Source organism: Pelecanus crispus, chromosome 10 (genome assembly GCF_030463565.1).
Source record: "Pelecanus crispus isolate bPelCri1 chromosome 10, bPelCri1.pri, whole genome shotgun sequence".
Classification (NCBI taxonomy): Eukaryota; Metazoa; Chordata; class Aves; order Pelecaniformes; family Pelecanidae; genus Pelecanus; species Pelecanus crispus.
Window position 1 is genome coordinate 7,051,107 of NC_134652.1, and position 18,435 is coordinate 7,069,541.

Below are 18,435 nucleotides of genomic sequence, written 5' to 3' on the forward strand. Positions count from 1 at the left end.
TTTCAGAAATGAAAACACTTTGAACTCTTGGCTAAAATTATGTATTACAGAATGAATTAAACACACAACTTAATCCTATAATTATTCAAAACATTCAATCAACTTACTGAAACAATCTTTTTGTGTCAAGGGAGAAAGTTCTACACAGTTTATGCTCTGGACTAGCAATCAGATGAGCATAGTGTCATGAATAGTAAGAGGAAATCAATAAGCAATTTGCCCTCTGTGATTCAGTTTCTGTATCTGTAAAACAATTTAGTATAAATAAGGCATACTGCAAACTAGACACTACCATGAAACCCTCAAATATTTACTCTGAATTGTTCTGACAAATAATTTTCCTGGGAACTGAATTAAATGCATTGAAGTGAGCTGTGGTACAAAGGCCAGTCTCATATCAGGGTAAGCTCACCAGGTTTTTTTCTTGTTTTGACATGTTAAAAACCTAACTGTGTAGGAAAGGAGTTGGACACAGTGGAGTATCTTACAAAAAATGTGACAGACTGAAAAGGCTTAGAGTTGAACAGGACCTACTAAAGTGTGAAGTGATTTGGTCTTTCTTTCTGTGCTAAGGACATGGGATAACTTTTGTTTGCCTTGCTGCTATTAGCATAAGTCAAGTAAGGTGCAAGACCAAAGCATGGTTCTTATTTCACACCTTAGCCCTACATAAACACCTCTTGGGACACAGGCATGCACACACACACACCTTTTCAAGTCTCTATTCGGCTGCTGTCAAGCCTTCAAAAGGAAGGCCTTTGAAAATTTAACTCCCACCCAGGCCTGTATCAGGACAGAGCTGTATGCAAGGTCCCAATCAAGGTGTCCTTTGCAAAGATGGAACTTTATCTCAGAACTGATACACAGATACACCCAGTGCCCCAGGAGGAGACCAGTGAAACTCACTTAGTAACCACTCTAAGTAACAGCTGTGTAGTGCTGTATGCACTACAGCCTTTTCTTTTCCTCCTATAAGCAGGAAAGGCTGTAGCACGTACTTTGACAAGAGCTGACCATCTGCTGAACAACACAGCACTCTTCCAAGTTTTATCTTCTGCATCCCTCTCCAGTGTTCAGGAACAATCCCAATACCTTAACTATATTTGCCTACCAGCTCTGTGCCGACTCCGGCGTGAAATAAGTGCCACCAGAAATGTTGGATGAATATCATCTACACAAGTTGATTCCTGAGGAGGAGTTTCAGGACTGCTCTTATCATCATCAGAAGATTCATTATAGTTTACTACAAGCTCTTCAATTTGCACAAATCCTTGTATGATGGGTATAATCCAGAAGTCCACTTCAGCATTCTGAAGGTTACAAAAAACATTTACATTCTGGTTGGTTCTACATTACCTACAATTATTTCTGCTGTTTCTCATGTTTATAAATGCTTGCTTCGCATGCTTTTCATGTTTTAAGAATTGTTTGCCATATCCTTGTCTTATTTCTGTAAGAGGTACCGGCATTTTAACTCCATTAGTCGTAGGGCTTTTAAGTCAGGAGGAAGAAAGAGAAAGCAACTTAAAATTTTTCTGTGGAGATGAAGAAAGCTGAATCGAGGCAAGGCAAAAAGCCCTCCTCTACTCCCAGCTACCTAGGGATAGAAGAGAACTCTGCAATATTTAAAAGCTTCTTTTCCCCTTTCCCTAAAAAGAATTTTCATACAATGTTACATCTGATGTTTAATACACGTTAAAACCTTAAAGTAGTAACTTCTTTCATGTCAAAGACAAAGATAGTCAATTCACACAGAGCAGCAGACATTGGTAATTTATTATCTAGTTTCTGCTTTAAGGTAGTTTTACAACCGCTGTGTGGACATACAGCATATTGCATTTGTATAGGTAGATAAATAAAAATTTAAAAGTGTAATGTTGTTAGCCTGTTTGCAGCAAAAAACATATTAGCATAAGCTTTACATGAGCCAACGTAGTACCCAAGCCAACTGGTTCAGAGCTCTGCACATTAGTGCTTTGTCACCCTAAAACCTCAATTTCTTAAACAGAATTTAGATTCGAGCTAATTCGGGGTTACCCATTTATATCTTATACATGAAAAATACAACTAGTTAAAACTCCTGCATTATATACCACCTTTCACAGAGCATCTGGGTTTACCCTGCTCTGACTCCGTAAGTAGCAGAGTATATAAAATTATTAATGAGAGAGACACAGCAGGGCATAAGGTAAGATGTCCACTGTCATCTTTAAAAGAACCTAAGATTCGACCTAAACTGGCATAGAGTAGTTAGTCACTTGGTCCTTTATCTAGGAGGTTAATTTAAAATGAAGTGAGATTATATATTGAAGAGTGGTTGTTCTATGTTTGTTTCTTTGCGCCCATTAGCTAGGAAAATGCTTTATCTACTATTCTGATTAGCTGTTCAGAGTAACTTGTTCTACACTACTGTTACATTGATCCGCTACTCTCTTCAAGGAGAAAAACAGAATTCTCCACTTAGGAAGACAAAAATCTTGTCTTAAGAAAGTTTTGGAATTCAGAGTTTCTTTCTTTTCTGGCTCCTCCTCCTTATCAAATAATCATCTCCGTCCAGGGATAATCCATTTCACAGATAAACACATCTTAAGTTTACCTTCAGAAATCAGCACAAACATATCACACATCAAGGTATTCTGCATTGCTTTATTGTAATAAAGTTTTAAATTCAGTTGATGTGCATTCATTAGCAAGATCACAGAAGGCTACTGGAAGGCCAGCTGGGGGAAGAAGCTAATGCCAGCTGCTCGGCTTCAGAAGGCACAGCCCTGATCCTGACCTGTCTGCCAAGCAGGTTTTTAGGTAAACTTCTATGAGGCCTTAAGTAAACATTTCAACTAAAACTAAAGAATGATTCTCATAATACACGTTATTGTTAGAAATAAGACTCACATCAATGCTGATGAGATCTTCAATCATGTGCTTGTTCCAAAAGAATCTGTCATCAACCTGTTTAAAACAAAAAGGGCAGGTTTTGCAATACTTTAAGTCAGGTTTGGCAATATCTTTGGTAAAGACAAGTGTTAGACACATGCAAGTCCAGTGTTCACTACTTTTGAATATAACAGCTCAGTTCAAGACACGCTGCTGGAGATTTTTGTTTCGTTTCCCTGCACTGAAACTGGTTATAGAGCAAGATCTTCAGCTGCTGTAGATTATACCAGCAGAGAATGTGACCAGCCAAGTTTGGACCACATGCATTACTGAACAGCCCATCTCCCAAAAGGGAAAAAAACCCACCAACCCCCAAAAAACCCACCACACCCCACCAAAAACCACAAACACACACACTTACTTTTCGCCACAGTGGTAAGTTAGTTTTCTCACATGCACTCTGCCTCTGCACAGAATTTGTTAGGTCATAGGTCAGGCTGTAGTAAAAGGAGTCTGAATCCATGAACATTTTGAACAACTCCTCCAATAATCTCTTCTCCAGCTTCTCTTTTTCTTTGCTTTCTTTAATCTGAAAAAGTAATGGCTTTCTTATGCCTTTCTCTTTGATTGAAAAAGACTCCAGACATATTTGCTAAATGCCATTTCTAACCTTGTAGGACAATGATTTTTCTCATTGAGGAGCAGGATCTTAAAATTCCTAGCAGAGATAAACACAAGGGCCAGCATCTTCAGAAGTATCATGCTATTACTTTCAGCCGTAAGGGCATTCAGAGCAGTCAGACCCTGAAACATACTACTTGAATATAAGCTCCAGAAGTTTCAGTCTCAAGAGTTTCTGTGAAATACTGCATCTACCTGTTCTAATTTTAATACTGTTTGGACTTTCAAATCCAAGTCATTATTGTGTACAAAGCATTCTGATAAGATTGCGTGGTGGTCTCTGAGGAACTGTGCACCAAATTTTGTCTCCAGTTCTATATGGTAAGAGATGATTATGCAGAGGAATTTGTAGAAGCTTAAAATCCCACTAGAAGCAAATCCTGATAAGAAGGCATTCTAAGTAATTCTGCCAAAACTATATAGTTACAAAGTGAAAAGTCATAGAAGAGCAACAGTTAATTAATCAAAAATTAAATTGAACTTCAAGACAGAGTAGTTGCACATTCTGCAGTTTTCCACTAGTTCTCTTTTTAGGTCTTAGTACTCCATTAGATCATCTACCACAACCTCTGAATTATCAACTAGGCAATTTGAAAAAACAAGAAAACAGTAGAAAGCTTTACCTTCTTTTTATTTGGAGCAGACACATTTGATTTAATTTGAGTAAGAGTCTTCAGCAGAAATTTTGTGTCATCTGGGGACTGCGTAATCTTCTCTGGCTTGTTTATCCCAAAATGGTGCTTTTTACAAAGCTAAATAATGATATTGAATTAAAGCCAATACTTAATTAAAATTTCCTTGAACTTGTTAAAGAGTATTTAAAGTCTACAAAAGCAAGACTGCAATGTCCACAAGCCTAGGAGAGACACTCTGAAATACAGGGGAAACATGCAAGTTTCTATCTATAGCATATTTTTCCCTCTTTTTTATAAAAGGCATTTTCTCCTGTGATTGTGGCAATGTCTGCCTCAGTTTGATGTGACTTGAGTATCCAGACACACCTCAGTTTCCCACCCAAATTATAGCGTAAATTAGTATTACTCACTTGTATCATTTTTCCTTTATCCATTCTCTTTAGAAAAAATTTTGCAACATTTAAAGTAAGGGTTTCCCCTTGAAGCCAAGTTATAGAATTAAGATTCCAAAACAGGATGGAAGCAAGAGCATCCCTTAAAACAAAAATATACTCTCTCCTGATTCAGAGGGCAAAGATACAACAGCTTTTTCCCCCAAAAAACACACATGTGAAGCCCTATCTTAGAGATATTGGGGGATAACCTCAGGAGTAAGCAAGCTGAAGTACTTGGGAAAGGGCACTGCAAATCTGAGTTTTTGTACAGGTTCCTAGGCACAGAAGCACCTAGCAGATGTGGTATGTTCTTGCCTACACGACTAGGAACAGGAAGGTATTACATCTAGATTTCAAGTCATATTCTTGTATCTCAGACCCTGGGAGGTACTAATGCCCAGACTCTGAAGCAGTGCTTCAGCAGCTCTTCATGCTCCCAGAGTTCCACCAAAGCTTTGGAGATTCCATGTTACTTTTTTCCTCTTCAGGGAAAGATTCTGATGCTGTCATACAGGCACCACAGAAACTATCACAAGTCATCCCATCCCCCCATCATCATCCTCCCCACCACACACACTCAAGAAAGAAGGCTGATGACAGAACTGTTGTCCCAACAGTCTACTAACCACAGTGTGCATCATCTCAGAGTACTAGGATTTACTGAGAGTCTTACCATCCTAGTTATAAGAGGTAATCAGGGGAGCTTTTCTTTTTTAAAGCAAAAAAACAAGGTTCCTGTCATAGACTACAGCTTTGTCCCTTTAGATGATTCCAGTGGATTCAGTTCTGTTCTCAAATGATCTGTTGCTCAATTACACTAATAAAATTTTGTTCTTGTGTGGTACTTTCAAGGGTCTTTATGAAATTTGGGTATAATTTTATTGTAGTTTCCCTCCCTAGCAGAACTTGTGATTTCTACTTAAAAAATAAAAACTTTCAGTCAAAAAATGGTATTTTAAAAGCACAAAATGTTCAATATATTTGCATACACCAGGAAAAAGAGATGAGGCATGTGTTTATTATATTTCACATTTAAATTTACTGAAGCAGAAGGGGGAAAGTCAGAATTCATTGAAGATAGTCATACCTCTAATTCCAGATCCTGAGGTTCTGTTTCAGAAAGTGGAATCACTGCAATCTTTGTTATTTTGCAAACCTCATGGTCTCCTGGAAGTTTGCCAATCAAAGCTTTCTGACGAATTAAAAGTAGCCACCACGGTAAATCTGGAAAAAAGATTAGTAGGTGCTCTCATTTGTCTGTCAGGCATTTACTTCGATTAGTCTGCCAGAAGCTTCTCCCCAGTGTAAAACCCCTGCCAAGGAACCATTTGACTATAAGACTGCAGTGAATGATGATTCACTATTGCTATATTTTGTTATTATGTGTTGCAATAAAAAAACCCCACCACTCTAAAAAAACAATACTTATTCAGTCTCTAATATAATAAGGAAATTAACTATTTCGTAGACTTGCCCATTACAGGTAAAGTTACCACTGCTTCATCTGTAGCAATTAGGCAGTCCCTAGGATGATGCACATTCCCAATGTTACTAATGGCAGTAAAATTTGAAAAGAATAGCTGGAGCTCAGACAGCAAGCTAAGACTTTCCCTTTGTACCTTCTGTTGTGTATAAAACAGCAAGACAGACACAGGTAACATCTAAGAAATCTGGTGAGCAAACACGGACTGCATCATAAAGCAGCTCATGTATGTTTAAAGCTTCACAACATCATTCCTGAAGTACGTGCATCTAAGTGGCGTAGAAATTAATTGGCCAAATATTAATGAAGGCATTGGTAACAGGTGCATTCCATACACACATTCAGTCTACAACATTTGCAGTTACAGCTTGAACACTCTGAAGAGACAGGGAAACAGAACAACAAACATTCCCACTGACTGCTGAACAGTGCCTGGACATTAGCTTCCTAGATTTTAATCCCTTGGTTAGATCAGTAGCATGCTAGCAGTGTGCTGGGCTTTTATGAGTCAAAAGTGAAAGTTGTGTTAAGAGAGATGGAAAAGGCACAGAAAGTCTTAGACACACACGTATACACTATTTCTCCCAAGAAGCAACCAACTGAGTTTAACTGAAGAGGTCATATATAGTCAATAAGAGCCTACTGTGGTAGACTTAAATATGTTTCCACACTTGTGACAGTAGATTGTGTCATGTATTATGCCTTTGGATACAATATACAGCCTTTGAAAAAAATCTATTTAGAGGCTTTATAGCAAATACAAAGTCCATCTTCCTTGATCAGTAAATTCCAAACAGTATTTTATCCTCTGAGTGCTTAAGAAAAACCCAGGATAACACGTTTAAAGTCACAGGACACCCAGAATTATCCTCTCTCTCCCAGATTTTCCAGTATACTTCCAGCATAGAATTAAATCTCTATCAAAGTTGTGAGCATCTGTCCAATAACTGCAATTAAAAAAAAAAGCATTGAACACTTCAACCCAAATCTGAGAAGAAACTGCTGCTTATGCATATCTTGTATCTAAAGAAAAGGAAAAATCATTGTAAATATACTACTGTGCATTATGACACTCCACTCCTTACTCTGATTCTATATTACTGTCTTTAGAAAAGAGATGGGCTTATGTTGGGTACTAAGAAGCCTTTAAAAATTACAGATCCTCATAACTACAAATGCACTGTGAGAACCAGAGGTCACCACCCAAAAAGAGAGGAGGGGAAGGGGAATGAAGACATGCACCACTTATTTAATGTATGTGATCTTCTAAAGGGAGTCCTGCACTAATTCCTGAAAACAGGATCAGAATCATAATCTCTGTAGGATCACAGAGACAAGTCAGATTGGACAGGATCTCAGGATGTCACCCTGCTCAAGCAGGGTCAGCTCTGAGGTTGGACCAGTTTACTCAGAGCCATGACATAAGCATAGTCTCCTAAAAACTGGTCAAAGGATAACAAATAAGGTCAAAAGAGTGACAGCAAATGCCAGCAAAACAGTTATCCTCACTGAGAGCAGGTGCTGAAACAGCTTTTCTGTACACATACAGGCAACATGACTTGGAGACCACCTGCCTTTGCCTCCAGCATTCCACCTAGCAACCACGGGGGTAAGCTGGAAATAAGGGAAGCTGAGGAAAACAGGACAGATTCTATGCAACAGTAAGAAGACCAATGAATACATAAGAAAATCCTTTTAAAAAGAGGAAACTGAAATGCTGCCAAAACCACCAGCAACAGATAAAGATGTCTAAGCTTCATCTAAAAAGAAGGTCTACCATCTTCCATATTGCTTTCCAGTAGACAAAACCAATACAGTCTCTGGAAACCCATGGCAATCCAAGCTTAACAGAAGGGTAGTACAACAGGGCATCCAGGCAGATATTCCTGTTGGCCAGTCCTATAATCTCATCTATTCCCTCCTACAGAAGGTTAGCCATACAACTTACACTGGTGATCTCCTCTTAGGAGTACGTCAACAGACAAAACAGATACTTTTAAGAAAGCATACCATCTAGAGCTCCAGTGAAATAATCAATATGATTCCATTGGAAAAAAGTATAATGTAAAGGCATTCCGAAGCAGATACACCTTAGTGAAAACTGGAAAAAAAACCATCTCTGGCTACTCTTCCTTTTACCTCATTAACAAACCCTGGTAGCAGTAAACAAGAATCTAATACAGCCAAGTGAGTTCTATATCCTTTGAGTGCATTTTTAAAAATGGTAAAAGTCATCTTGGTATACATTTCAAAACTCTATTTGTATTATGATCAGAGCCACAGAAAATTGAAAGAAAACAGGAAATCCCCAGCAAATCAAGTGAAAACAGTCAGGAAGTAATTATACAGATAAAGTATGCCCTAAAGTAAAAGCTTCAAGAATAGTCATAGAAGACCCATATTATAGCTGCCAGCAATATTTAATAACTGAATTCCTAAATACAGAATGTGCTTCTGCAGTTAAAAAAGTTGTTCCATAGAACACTTGTTAAAAAAAAAAGATTAGTTATTGTCTACTCAATGTGGAAGGTATGGTATGTACACAACACTACAGCTGTATGTCATTCCTGACTAGTGCATGTTTTAAATCATCTCTTAAGATCTAATGTTCATTTTTAGTGTTTTATGAACTATGGCAGAGCAGATGGCAACAACTAATTTAAAGTACTATATCTAAAGTAAGCTACTACCTCCCATTCTTCACTAAAACAGGAATTTAGTTCCTCTTTCACTTCAACACTGTCAGCACACCACTGCTGTTTATTTTCTCTAACACTTCCCAAACAATCTAGCATTTAGTTTCCCCAAATGCTTTTGCAGTAGCTTTTCTTAAACTGTGCATAAGTTTACTATAAATGCTGCTTTTAGCAAGTATTTTCACTTTAGTCAAGAAATTCCATGCTACCATTTCCTTATTTTTTGTTACTTGAATAACTTAAAAATTAGTTGCATGCAAAAAGAACGTTTTAAGCTGTTGATTGGATGACTTAGAAATGGCAGCAGTTACATCTCATTGAAGATATTTCAGATGCTGAACCACTCATTGCTTCTATCAAGATTCAGAGGCATGCTAACCAAAAAAGCTTTCCTTTCCTGAGGATAGGGAAGGAGGAACTCCCCTTCTGTTTACTGAGTCTACGGAACCTTGCCAGCAGCATTTAATTTGGGTCTTAGTTAAGCAGCACTGGAAGAGCACACCAAATTGATACAAGTACAGACATTACACTGCATAGGAGTGTGTTTTGATCAAGAAACAGAAAAATGCATGGTGGCAATGAGTGAGTTAAGTGGAAGTTGCTGGAACTCATTAAGAAATCTAGCTGTGGTTACAGTTAGATATACAGCATTAACTCTGAGCACATTCTAGCACTACAACGTTTGATCAACTTGCTAAGCAGTCTCTGATCAAAAGTGATTCAGTTTCAGGCTACCATTACCATTTTAGTGGATTAAAGTATTTACTTTTTATTCAAACAAAAAATAACTCAACCTCTTTCTAGTTCTGTATTGGGATTTTGACAAAAGGAAATTGAGTGGCTACACTTATATTTTGTATGTATGCACACTTAACTGGACCACAAAACAAAATTAATATTCTATAAAAGAAACACTGTTTATGCAGGAGATGTGCGTGCCTCTGTATGGGAATATCGTGCAGAGACAGTTTTAATTATACATCTGTACCAAGAAAACGTGCAATGTTCTATTTCAGTAACTTATCTCCACAACACATCCTAAAATCCTTTTACTTCTATTCCCATTTTTACTCCACATTTTCTTACAAGTCATCTTGGGATGGGCCAGAAAAAGGTAAGAGATCATAGCCTTGCCTTCTGATATTCAATTAAGGTTTTGTTGTTTGGAGTTTGGTTTTTTACCACCAAGAAGCATCTTGATGTTTAAGAAAATTCAGTATTGGGGAAGAACCAAGTGATACTTTAAGTAGACTTTCATCTCCAGTGTGAGTGTACAGTTATGTCCAGATGTACAACTGACCCTCTCATGGCAACAATTCTTTGAAGAATTAAGAAATAAACCATGTAATATCAGCTAGCTGGTTTCTACAAGACTGCTTCCCTGCCACAGAAGCTTTTCTACAAATTCTCCTGTACTAGGCCAGAAATAAAGCCAGCAAGATTAAGAATGAATTAAATCCCATTCCTAGTTACAGCAATTTGGCAAGGGTGTTTCAATGCTAAATTAAGGACAGCCCAAGACTGACTACAGGGATGCTTCAAGGTCATCTTAGGACTACTCCAGCATTCTTACATTAAACCTCTCAAGAACATATAAAGATATATGTCCAAGGCATTAAAGTGCATATTTGCTTAGCGACAGCTTTCAAGTGCACTGGTAGCAACTTCAATGCTTAAAAAGGTATTTAAAGTTTCCAGTATTAGTCAGTATGTGCTAAGCATTTTAAAAACACACCAGTACTTCTTTGCAACAATAGCTAATAACAAGGGTCTGAGCAGGAGTCCCATATAGGACTCAATTTGAAGCTCTTTTGGCTAACTAAAGTTTTCTGACCCTTATAGTCTGGGGGCAGGCAAGAAGAAATCAGAGCAACAAGTCCTCCTGTTCCAGATCAGCTCTGGGAGAAAAGCATTTTGCCCAGCTTCCACAGCACAGTACACTTACTAACTCTGGGGATAATGGTCCAGCAATGTTAATTATTTATACAACTTCTGCTGATAAAGTTTCCAGGTGACAAAGATTGATACAAGAATAAGTAATGAAGACAGGTTCCCATTACAGAGTGCTAGAAGATTCAGCTAAAGGATTACATAAAACTACACTTGAATATGATCAATTGAGGGTTCATTGACAATAATAGGTTTCAAGAGACCTTTACATACTGACATCTCAGCCAGCCCTCCCGTTTTGACTGCAGCCCGATGGAGGACACTCATCAGCAACTGTCAGCAGACTCAAGGAAGCAGCAGTTCTCAGCAGAAGAGTAAGGATAAATAGCTGGAGATGGTATCTTTCTTCAGACATTTAAAGGTAGAAGATAAATGTCTGTTTACAGGACAGTTGCATCACTAAATACCAGAATATTGACAACAAGAAGGAGAGTTTATGAACAGTTTGTGACGGTGTCATCTGAACAAGGCAGAAAGGAAACAAAATGCTTCCACTGGCCTAAGCAGCAACTGGATGGAGCACCTGGATGAGCATAATTGATTCAGTAGCTCTACAGGACACACAGAAAGAAGACCAGATATCAGGCTTATTACCTGACAGTCTTAATTTACTTGACAACAGCAAGCTGGCAGCTGTTGAAGCGTCACATGCTGGGGTTCCAACTCAGCTTTTATAAGCAGAAGTGCCTCGCAATGAACACACATGCAAGGAAATTCAGGTGCTATAATGTACTAGACCTTCCAGGAAGGATTTGACTAGGTCTTCCCCCTTCAAAGGCTTTTATACTAGACTCCCTAGAGAAGCGGGGGGAAGACCTTTGTGGACTTAAGTGCTTGGTTTAAAGAAAGAAAAAAAAAGAGAGAGAGAAAACAACCAACAATAACGTACAAAAAAAACCCCCATGCTAAAAACAATCACTGAGCATTTTCCCACAGCAGGAAGAGGTCATTACTGGAGCTTAGCCATCATTCATCATGATCAGCACATGCTGAACAGCACAGACAACCTGAATGAGAAGAGAAAGTGAGATGGCAGAGTCTGAACCACTTCATATCATCAGATCTGAAAAAGGATGGCTGAATAGATCTGTAGAATGAGCACAGGCAAAAATATCAGGTGAAATTCAAAGAAGATGATGTGATGCCATTGAAAAGAGGACATGATCATAAATTTCACGGAGAGATGGGCTCTGAACTATTACCCTCAGAAACAAGACCCAGGGGTTACAGTAACTATGGAGCCAAGCATTTCCCAGAACTAGATCTGTCATACTCTCATGTGGTAGCGTACCAGTCCCTGTTTTCCTTCCTCCCCTACTGCTAGCATGCCACTGCCATCTTGGCTAATCTGTTCCTATTCAACGGACCACGAACATCTGATCCATTTCAGCCCTTAATCCATCCTGCTACCCCGGAACACACTTGAAACTTTACCTGTGTTGATCATATTGCCAGGCATTACTTTAAATGCAGGGGCTAAGCATTCACAAAAAGAATAGCACACAGTAAGTGAAGCAGAGTTTTTGGCTAGCTCTCCTACCTGTCAGTAAATAGATATACAGAGCTCTACTGGCAGAAGAATCTTTCTAGACAAAGCTGGTAGACATCAAAATAAATATTTATTATGGCTCCAGGAATTTGCAGCTCAATGCTCTTTTAGCTTAACAGGAAAAAGTTACTAGAATCAGTTAGAGACAGGCTTAACATTAAATCACAATGCATTCTACACCTGCTTTCATTTTATAGCTATGTCTTACATTTAACTATAAATAAGTTTAAGTATTACTTTTACTTTCAAATAGCAATCTACCAAGGTAGTAATTATTCTTTAGGTTTTCATATAGCATTGAGAATTCAAGCCTTATATTTTTGTGAAAACTTCCATCATTACTTTTTGCACAGTACTATAGCAGAAGAACAAAAACTGCTTGAAAGGATTATTCGCACAGGTGCAAGAATTTTATGCATCTCACATGGAGCCTCAGATAGAACTTCAAACACAAATTTCTATGTTTTGTGAATGCAGTTCTTCATTTTTACAAGACAGTGACAAACCAAAATACATACACTGGAAAGTATAGGGAATTTGCAACTGCAGCTATAACATAATCACTTTGACAAGTTCACATAGTTGGGGAGCACTCCTCCGTTGCAAAGAACACTACATAATTCCATTTGAACTACACAGTATTATTTGTAGTATCACTGACTTTAAAACAAAGTGCATTAGCAGGGGGGGGGGAAAAAAAAAAAAAAAACAAAACAACCACACAACCACATACCTGTATGAAGCTGAACTTTACCAATGACTCCCTCTACCAGGCCCAGACAAATGGGATTCCAAGCCAAAAGAAGATCAGTGGCTGCAAAAAAAGAACAAAGCTCTTGTTTTTTTAAAGTAAACTGAACAGGACAATTAATCCAGTGATGGTCATTCTCTCCACTTTCCCCACCTTAGAGGGTAGAAAATACACCATGATTCCTGTAATAAGATACATATACAGTTCAATTTTTGCTTGGTACCTAGTAGCTATGACCAAATTATTAAGTTTCCAATTTAAAACCCCAACCTAGATATTTCAGAAGAAAATACCTAATTATTTTGGGCTACGGTAACTCAGTTTAATGGAGGCTTAATACTTCTAATATCCATTAGAATTTGTAACTTCACTGAAATTTTGCATGGCTATAGTGAAATTGAATACAGGTCATTAAGTTAATAATGTAGGTTCAAAAACCTAGCAAATGTTAACTTTCAGCCCCAGCTCTCTCCCATACCTATCCAATTACAATGAGTTTAAAATCTGCTTTCTACATACATGCACATACACTTCCTCTTTTGTTAAAACACACAGCAACTACGTGGAATACCAAAGTACACAATTAATTTTAGGTTTCTATTTCTCCTACTGTTAAAAAATTCCAGCAAACCACAGAGGAAGTAGAACAGAAAACAGGAAGGCAACACTATCAACTTTCTAATCTGTGAAGGGCACTGCTCCCAACACGCATTCAAGCCATCACTTGATGCAAACCAGTAATATACTGTAAGCATGAAGAGTATCCTGTGGTCACACAGACACATGTTGTTGATACTCAGGAACAGTTTCTAATAACGGTGTAGTACCTGTTCAAGAGTTCAAGACTGTGGGAAAGAATACATTTTGTGAATAAGTGAAAACACATCCTTAAGAGCAATTAATATCTGTGTAGGAGAGAACAAACACGCAAAGGAGAAGGGAAGGTTTTGCTATGCCAAGAAGGACAAGCAGCTTGTTATTATCTACCAAAACTCACTTGTTCCAAGGTGGAAGAGTTTCTCCAGTTTTAATATCCCAACAAATTAACTATCTTGGCTGCAGGTCTAAGTAGAAGAACATTTGAAGGAAACTCACACGATATTTTAAGATACAGAAGAATACAATCATCCACCTACACACACCTTATTTACAAGACCTTAGTTTCTTCTTGGAAGTCTGAGATCTGCAGGTGACAACTGATAGTCAGTTTGATACTTTTTACGTACTTATTTTCAAACACTGTATCCTCCCTGGAAACATCTGTAATTGAGACTTTACTAAACACACATTTAGTCCTAGCTTTCAGCATAACATTTAACAGTAAACCAGACTCAGCTAATTTCATCATTAAATACAAGCATTTACATGAGATACAGTAGCAATGGTTTAAGTCTGGATAGATCTAAATTGAATTCATTAAAATTCATTTAAATTTATATCACATGTGCTTGTACGCAGACAAGCAAGAACCAAAAGCACATGGTAGCAGAATTTAAAGCTATGTTTGCAGGAGGCAGCAGAGCTACAATTAACATGTGTAACCAGGCGCTACCATTTAATGGGCTGTATCTGCAGAGAAACTCCTGGTTCTTCCTGTTTCACTGTAAGAGTGCTACAGACAGTCACTTGGTCTGTACATAACCCGGTATGAATCATGCCATAATTAAATGAAGTTCTTAAGCATACAGATAACGAGCACCTGAATACAGAGAGATGAGCACCAGGAAATAAGTGACAATGGCTATGACAGTGTGAGCAGTTTGATTTACCCTCAAACCTTGCTGAAGTACCTAAACTCATCTTGTACCTGTATGCCAAAGACTTGTGCTCATGCAAAACAAGCTCTAGGACAGCCTAAGCTCAGAGTTTCAGTCCAAACAACATGCAAGAGCATCTGTACGCTGAGTGGAAAGTCTGCACTACCAAGCTTACAGGAAAGAGGAACACAGGCAGCTTTCCTCACTCCCCAATCTTCTACCTTCTTTCCCAGTTCACCCACACAATCCCAGAGCCTTGTCTTCACCCCTGGGAATTTTCTAGAGCTGTACTGTCTCAGACTTCATCTACTTTTTGCTGTCTTTGGAATTGACTTCCACATTCATATGCCACTGTGAGAGCTAGAAACCAGCTAGATACATCAGGCAGCCAAAAAATCTGCAAGGCACAGGAGGAATTTAAAGAACCAAACCACTGAAGGTTTACCATAGCTACTACAAAACTAGTAATCTAGAACACCATATAAGTCTTTTTAAACCACTGTTTTCCTGCTACGACAAGAGATATTAGTAGGAAAGCTCTGGATAATAAGTGAGGTTTTCTTCTAGTAGCTTACAAGAGATTAAAAAAGAGAAAATAAGATTTTGTTTTACTTACAGATACAAGGAAATGATAGTTTAGACTTGCCTGCAAAAGGACATAAAGGAAACTTGTATCAGGGACTGTAGGACAAGTGGGTCTTATGTAGCTGTGCTAGTAGTTTTGTGGGTTACTCTGACATGTGTAGCCCTAGACATAATCTCACATAGTGTACAAGACTTCTATAGAATACTTCTCCCTAGTAGTACAGAGGCACAATGAGAACTAGCTCTAGACTCTCATGCATTCACCTAACATATAGACAAGCTTTAGAAAAAAGAGAATGCATTTGAAAAAAGAGAATGCATTTGGAGTTAAATGCATATTATACTTTAACAGTTTAAAGAGAGCAAACACAGATCCACCAGCTCTTGAGATAAGTGTGATTATCAAGCTATTAACAGTGAAGGCTGACTGCTTCAAGAAAATTTTCCATGGGGAAGGCAGGGCATAGGAAAAAAACCCAACACATATTTAGCAACATTTGGGAAGATTAACATGTTTTTTCAGTGTCCAAGAAAACCTGGATGCAAAGAAGTCTTACATGAGAAATGCCTATAGGCTGTGAAAAAAACACCAATTGTGGATCACACTGACTTTTTGGTGACAGTATTACGAGATTTTTTTTTTCTTGTACTATTTCTAGAGAACCTTCGATAGGAAAGTATGTGTGACAGCACAGAATCAAGCAACCTGTTTTAACTAAATAAAACACATCTGGTTCTGACCTTCTGATTAGAACTTTGTTACTGGTTACAGCTCAATTTCCTGTGCAACAGCCATATCCCGACTCAGAGCCAACACCCAATCATGCTGAATAAATATCACTACAGTAAATACAGATATGAACCTCTTGTTCTTGAAGAGTACACTCTGGAAATGTAAGATGGATGAACCAAATTAAAAGGTTTAACTATCATTCCCCCACCCACCCCCAAAGAATATGGGCTTTCATGTTGCATGCAGTCCTATTTACTCCATTTTGGAAGAAGCTGTCTCCAACTTTTGTCTAAGACCGTAAAATTGTTTAAGACTGTTTGCTTGCAGTCATGTAGCTGCTGCCAGAATTGCCAGACAGACTATCTTCAGCCACCATCTTGTATCTTTGAAAATTATAACCATTTAATCTTTGCTTATGTAACAATTTTAAATATACAGAGATCCAAGAAAGTTAAAGAATAATCTCCTACAGGCTTGCAGTTAACTGTAAAATATAGCAGAATTTAAGAGGCAGCATAAGTTGGTAGACAGTGATACAGGTTACAGAAGGTATTTACACCTTTTTAAAGCAAAGGGGGAAAGTAACCATACAAAACAAAACTGAAAATCCTCAGTCAAAAGTTTTCAGAGAGCCTACATAAGAGACAGGTGGCCACAATTCTGACTGCTGAAACAACACATGGCAATTTTGAATTTTTTTTTTTTTTAAAGTGCTTTATCAGTAAGAATTAACTACCACAATGCTCTGTCAAAGGAAACACTGGATTTTCCTCTACACCCAAAACAGACTGAATGCTTTGAGATATAACGTGAAATACAATTTATCAACAGTTACTCTGGTTTCCCCACACAAACTTATCTTCCTATAGGTGTCATCTAGTGACCTCTTGAAACTCAGCCAGCCAGGAATAAAGACTTATCAACCTGAAACTGCAACACAATGTTGTTGAAACAGACTTCTTACATTATTGTGCTGGTGATAATGAGCACTGCCAAAATAGTCATTGTCCTTCAAAGCAGACAGTAGGAAGCTGTGTACAGAAAGAGTTACTATGAGCAGGGAGCCAAGCCCCATGGAAGATCTTCCCTGACTCGGGGAGTTCTCTGGTGTCCTCAGTATGTTTTAATTTGAGACAACTGCCAGGGTTTGATAGGCCTTAACACGTGTCCTTAATACTTTGAGGTATGTACTTGCTTACCAAGTTTCCATCCTAAAGTACAAAATTGCTCATTCCTTCCCTTATCCCGCTAACTGAATTCAAGCTATTGAAATAAGCGTTGCCTCTTTTTGCTGATTCCTGTCAGATTAACAATCACTGAGATATGTTTACCATTCACAGCGATTGTATCAGCATTGTAGTTGCAGCACAATAGAACTTCCGTCACAAATTCAGAACAAAACCAGCTTTGATGTGATTACTTCCACCACCACCCCTCAGAGCTTACCAGCAGCAATGCAGGGCCACACGATGCCAGGTGAAGCTTCTTTAATTCTTTGTGTTTACACAAATGTACCACTGAAAACAGTGAAACAAAAGTAACTTGGAAGAGCATCAAAAGCCAAAACTGCTTTCTAGCTCTTTCTCCAGTCGTACCACCAGCAGAGTTGATCTGAGGTCAGGCACAAATTCTGGTAAGAAACCAGACTGCTGCTTTGGGATAAGCCACTTGCTCAACACTGAATGGCTCCAGGCAAGTCTGAAGAGTTTAAGGAGGCAGGCTATCAGCCTCCTTTGGGGAGAAGGCAGGAAGGAAAAAAAAAAAAATTCATTTATTATCACTTGAATCCAGCCCTTACTACTGAGCCACTGCCTGGTTCAATCCATCAAATAGCTTTAACTACTTATCTTCCATCTTGTTGTAGTTCAAGGAGTATACTCCTCTTATCTTCCTCAAACTTTGCTGGCTTTCAGGAATGTACCTCAGCTAGAAAGTGTTTCCTGTCAGTGTACTCAGTATAAACACATACAGAACTTCACTGAACTTCAAGCTCAGTTTATATGTAAGTGTATAAACACACAGAAATGCATGCTATTTCTCAAAAATTCTCATAGCCTGAGAGAGTAGCAATTCTCACAATCACTCTCACCATTCAACACAGGCAATAGACATTTACATATAAAAAGTAAAAGCTGAGTAACTAACTGTAAATAGCCAAAGTAAATCTTTCAGCTCTACTAATGTAACATTTGACACCTGAAGTGTTAATTTTTAGGAAAAAACTTCAATACTATTTTTAATAGATTTGAGATTTTTTTCTTTAAATTGTGTCTGCTTTAGATCAAAGACAACTACAAGACTTTATTA

The 18,435-nt window shown here is 38.1% G+C and overlaps 1 protein-coding gene across 9 annotated transcripts in view; it reads right to left on the reverse strand.

Moving 5' to 3' along the window:
- The window catches only part of INPP5F (inositol polyphosphate-5-phosphatase F), a 44,628-nt gene that overhangs the window by 16,614 nt on the left and 9,579 nt on the right, over nucleotides 1-18,435 (reverse strand). For 5 of the 9 annotated variants that reach the window (XM_075717471.1, XM_075717468.1, XM_075717467.1 and 2 more), the window contains exons 2-7: nucleotides 13,036-13,116; nucleotides 5,712-5,848; nucleotides 4,179-4,307; nucleotides 3,296-3,463; nucleotides 2,893-2,949; nucleotides 1,112-1,310 (exon numbers count right to left, since the gene is read on the reverse strand). In XM_075717471.1, the coding sequence (XP_075573586.1) occupies nucleotides 1,112-1,310; nucleotides 2,893-2,949; nucleotides 3,296-3,463; nucleotides 4,179-4,307; nucleotides 5,712-5,848; nucleotides 13,036-13,116 (771 nt within the window). The remainder of the gene's footprint in view (nucleotides 1-1,111; nucleotides 1,311-2,892; nucleotides 2,950-3,295; nucleotides 3,464-4,178; nucleotides 4,308-5,711; nucleotides 5,849-13,035; nucleotides 13,117-18,435) is intronic. The other 4 variants (XM_075717470.1, XM_075717472.1, XM_075717469.1 and 1 more) reach the window with 4 other exon arrangements.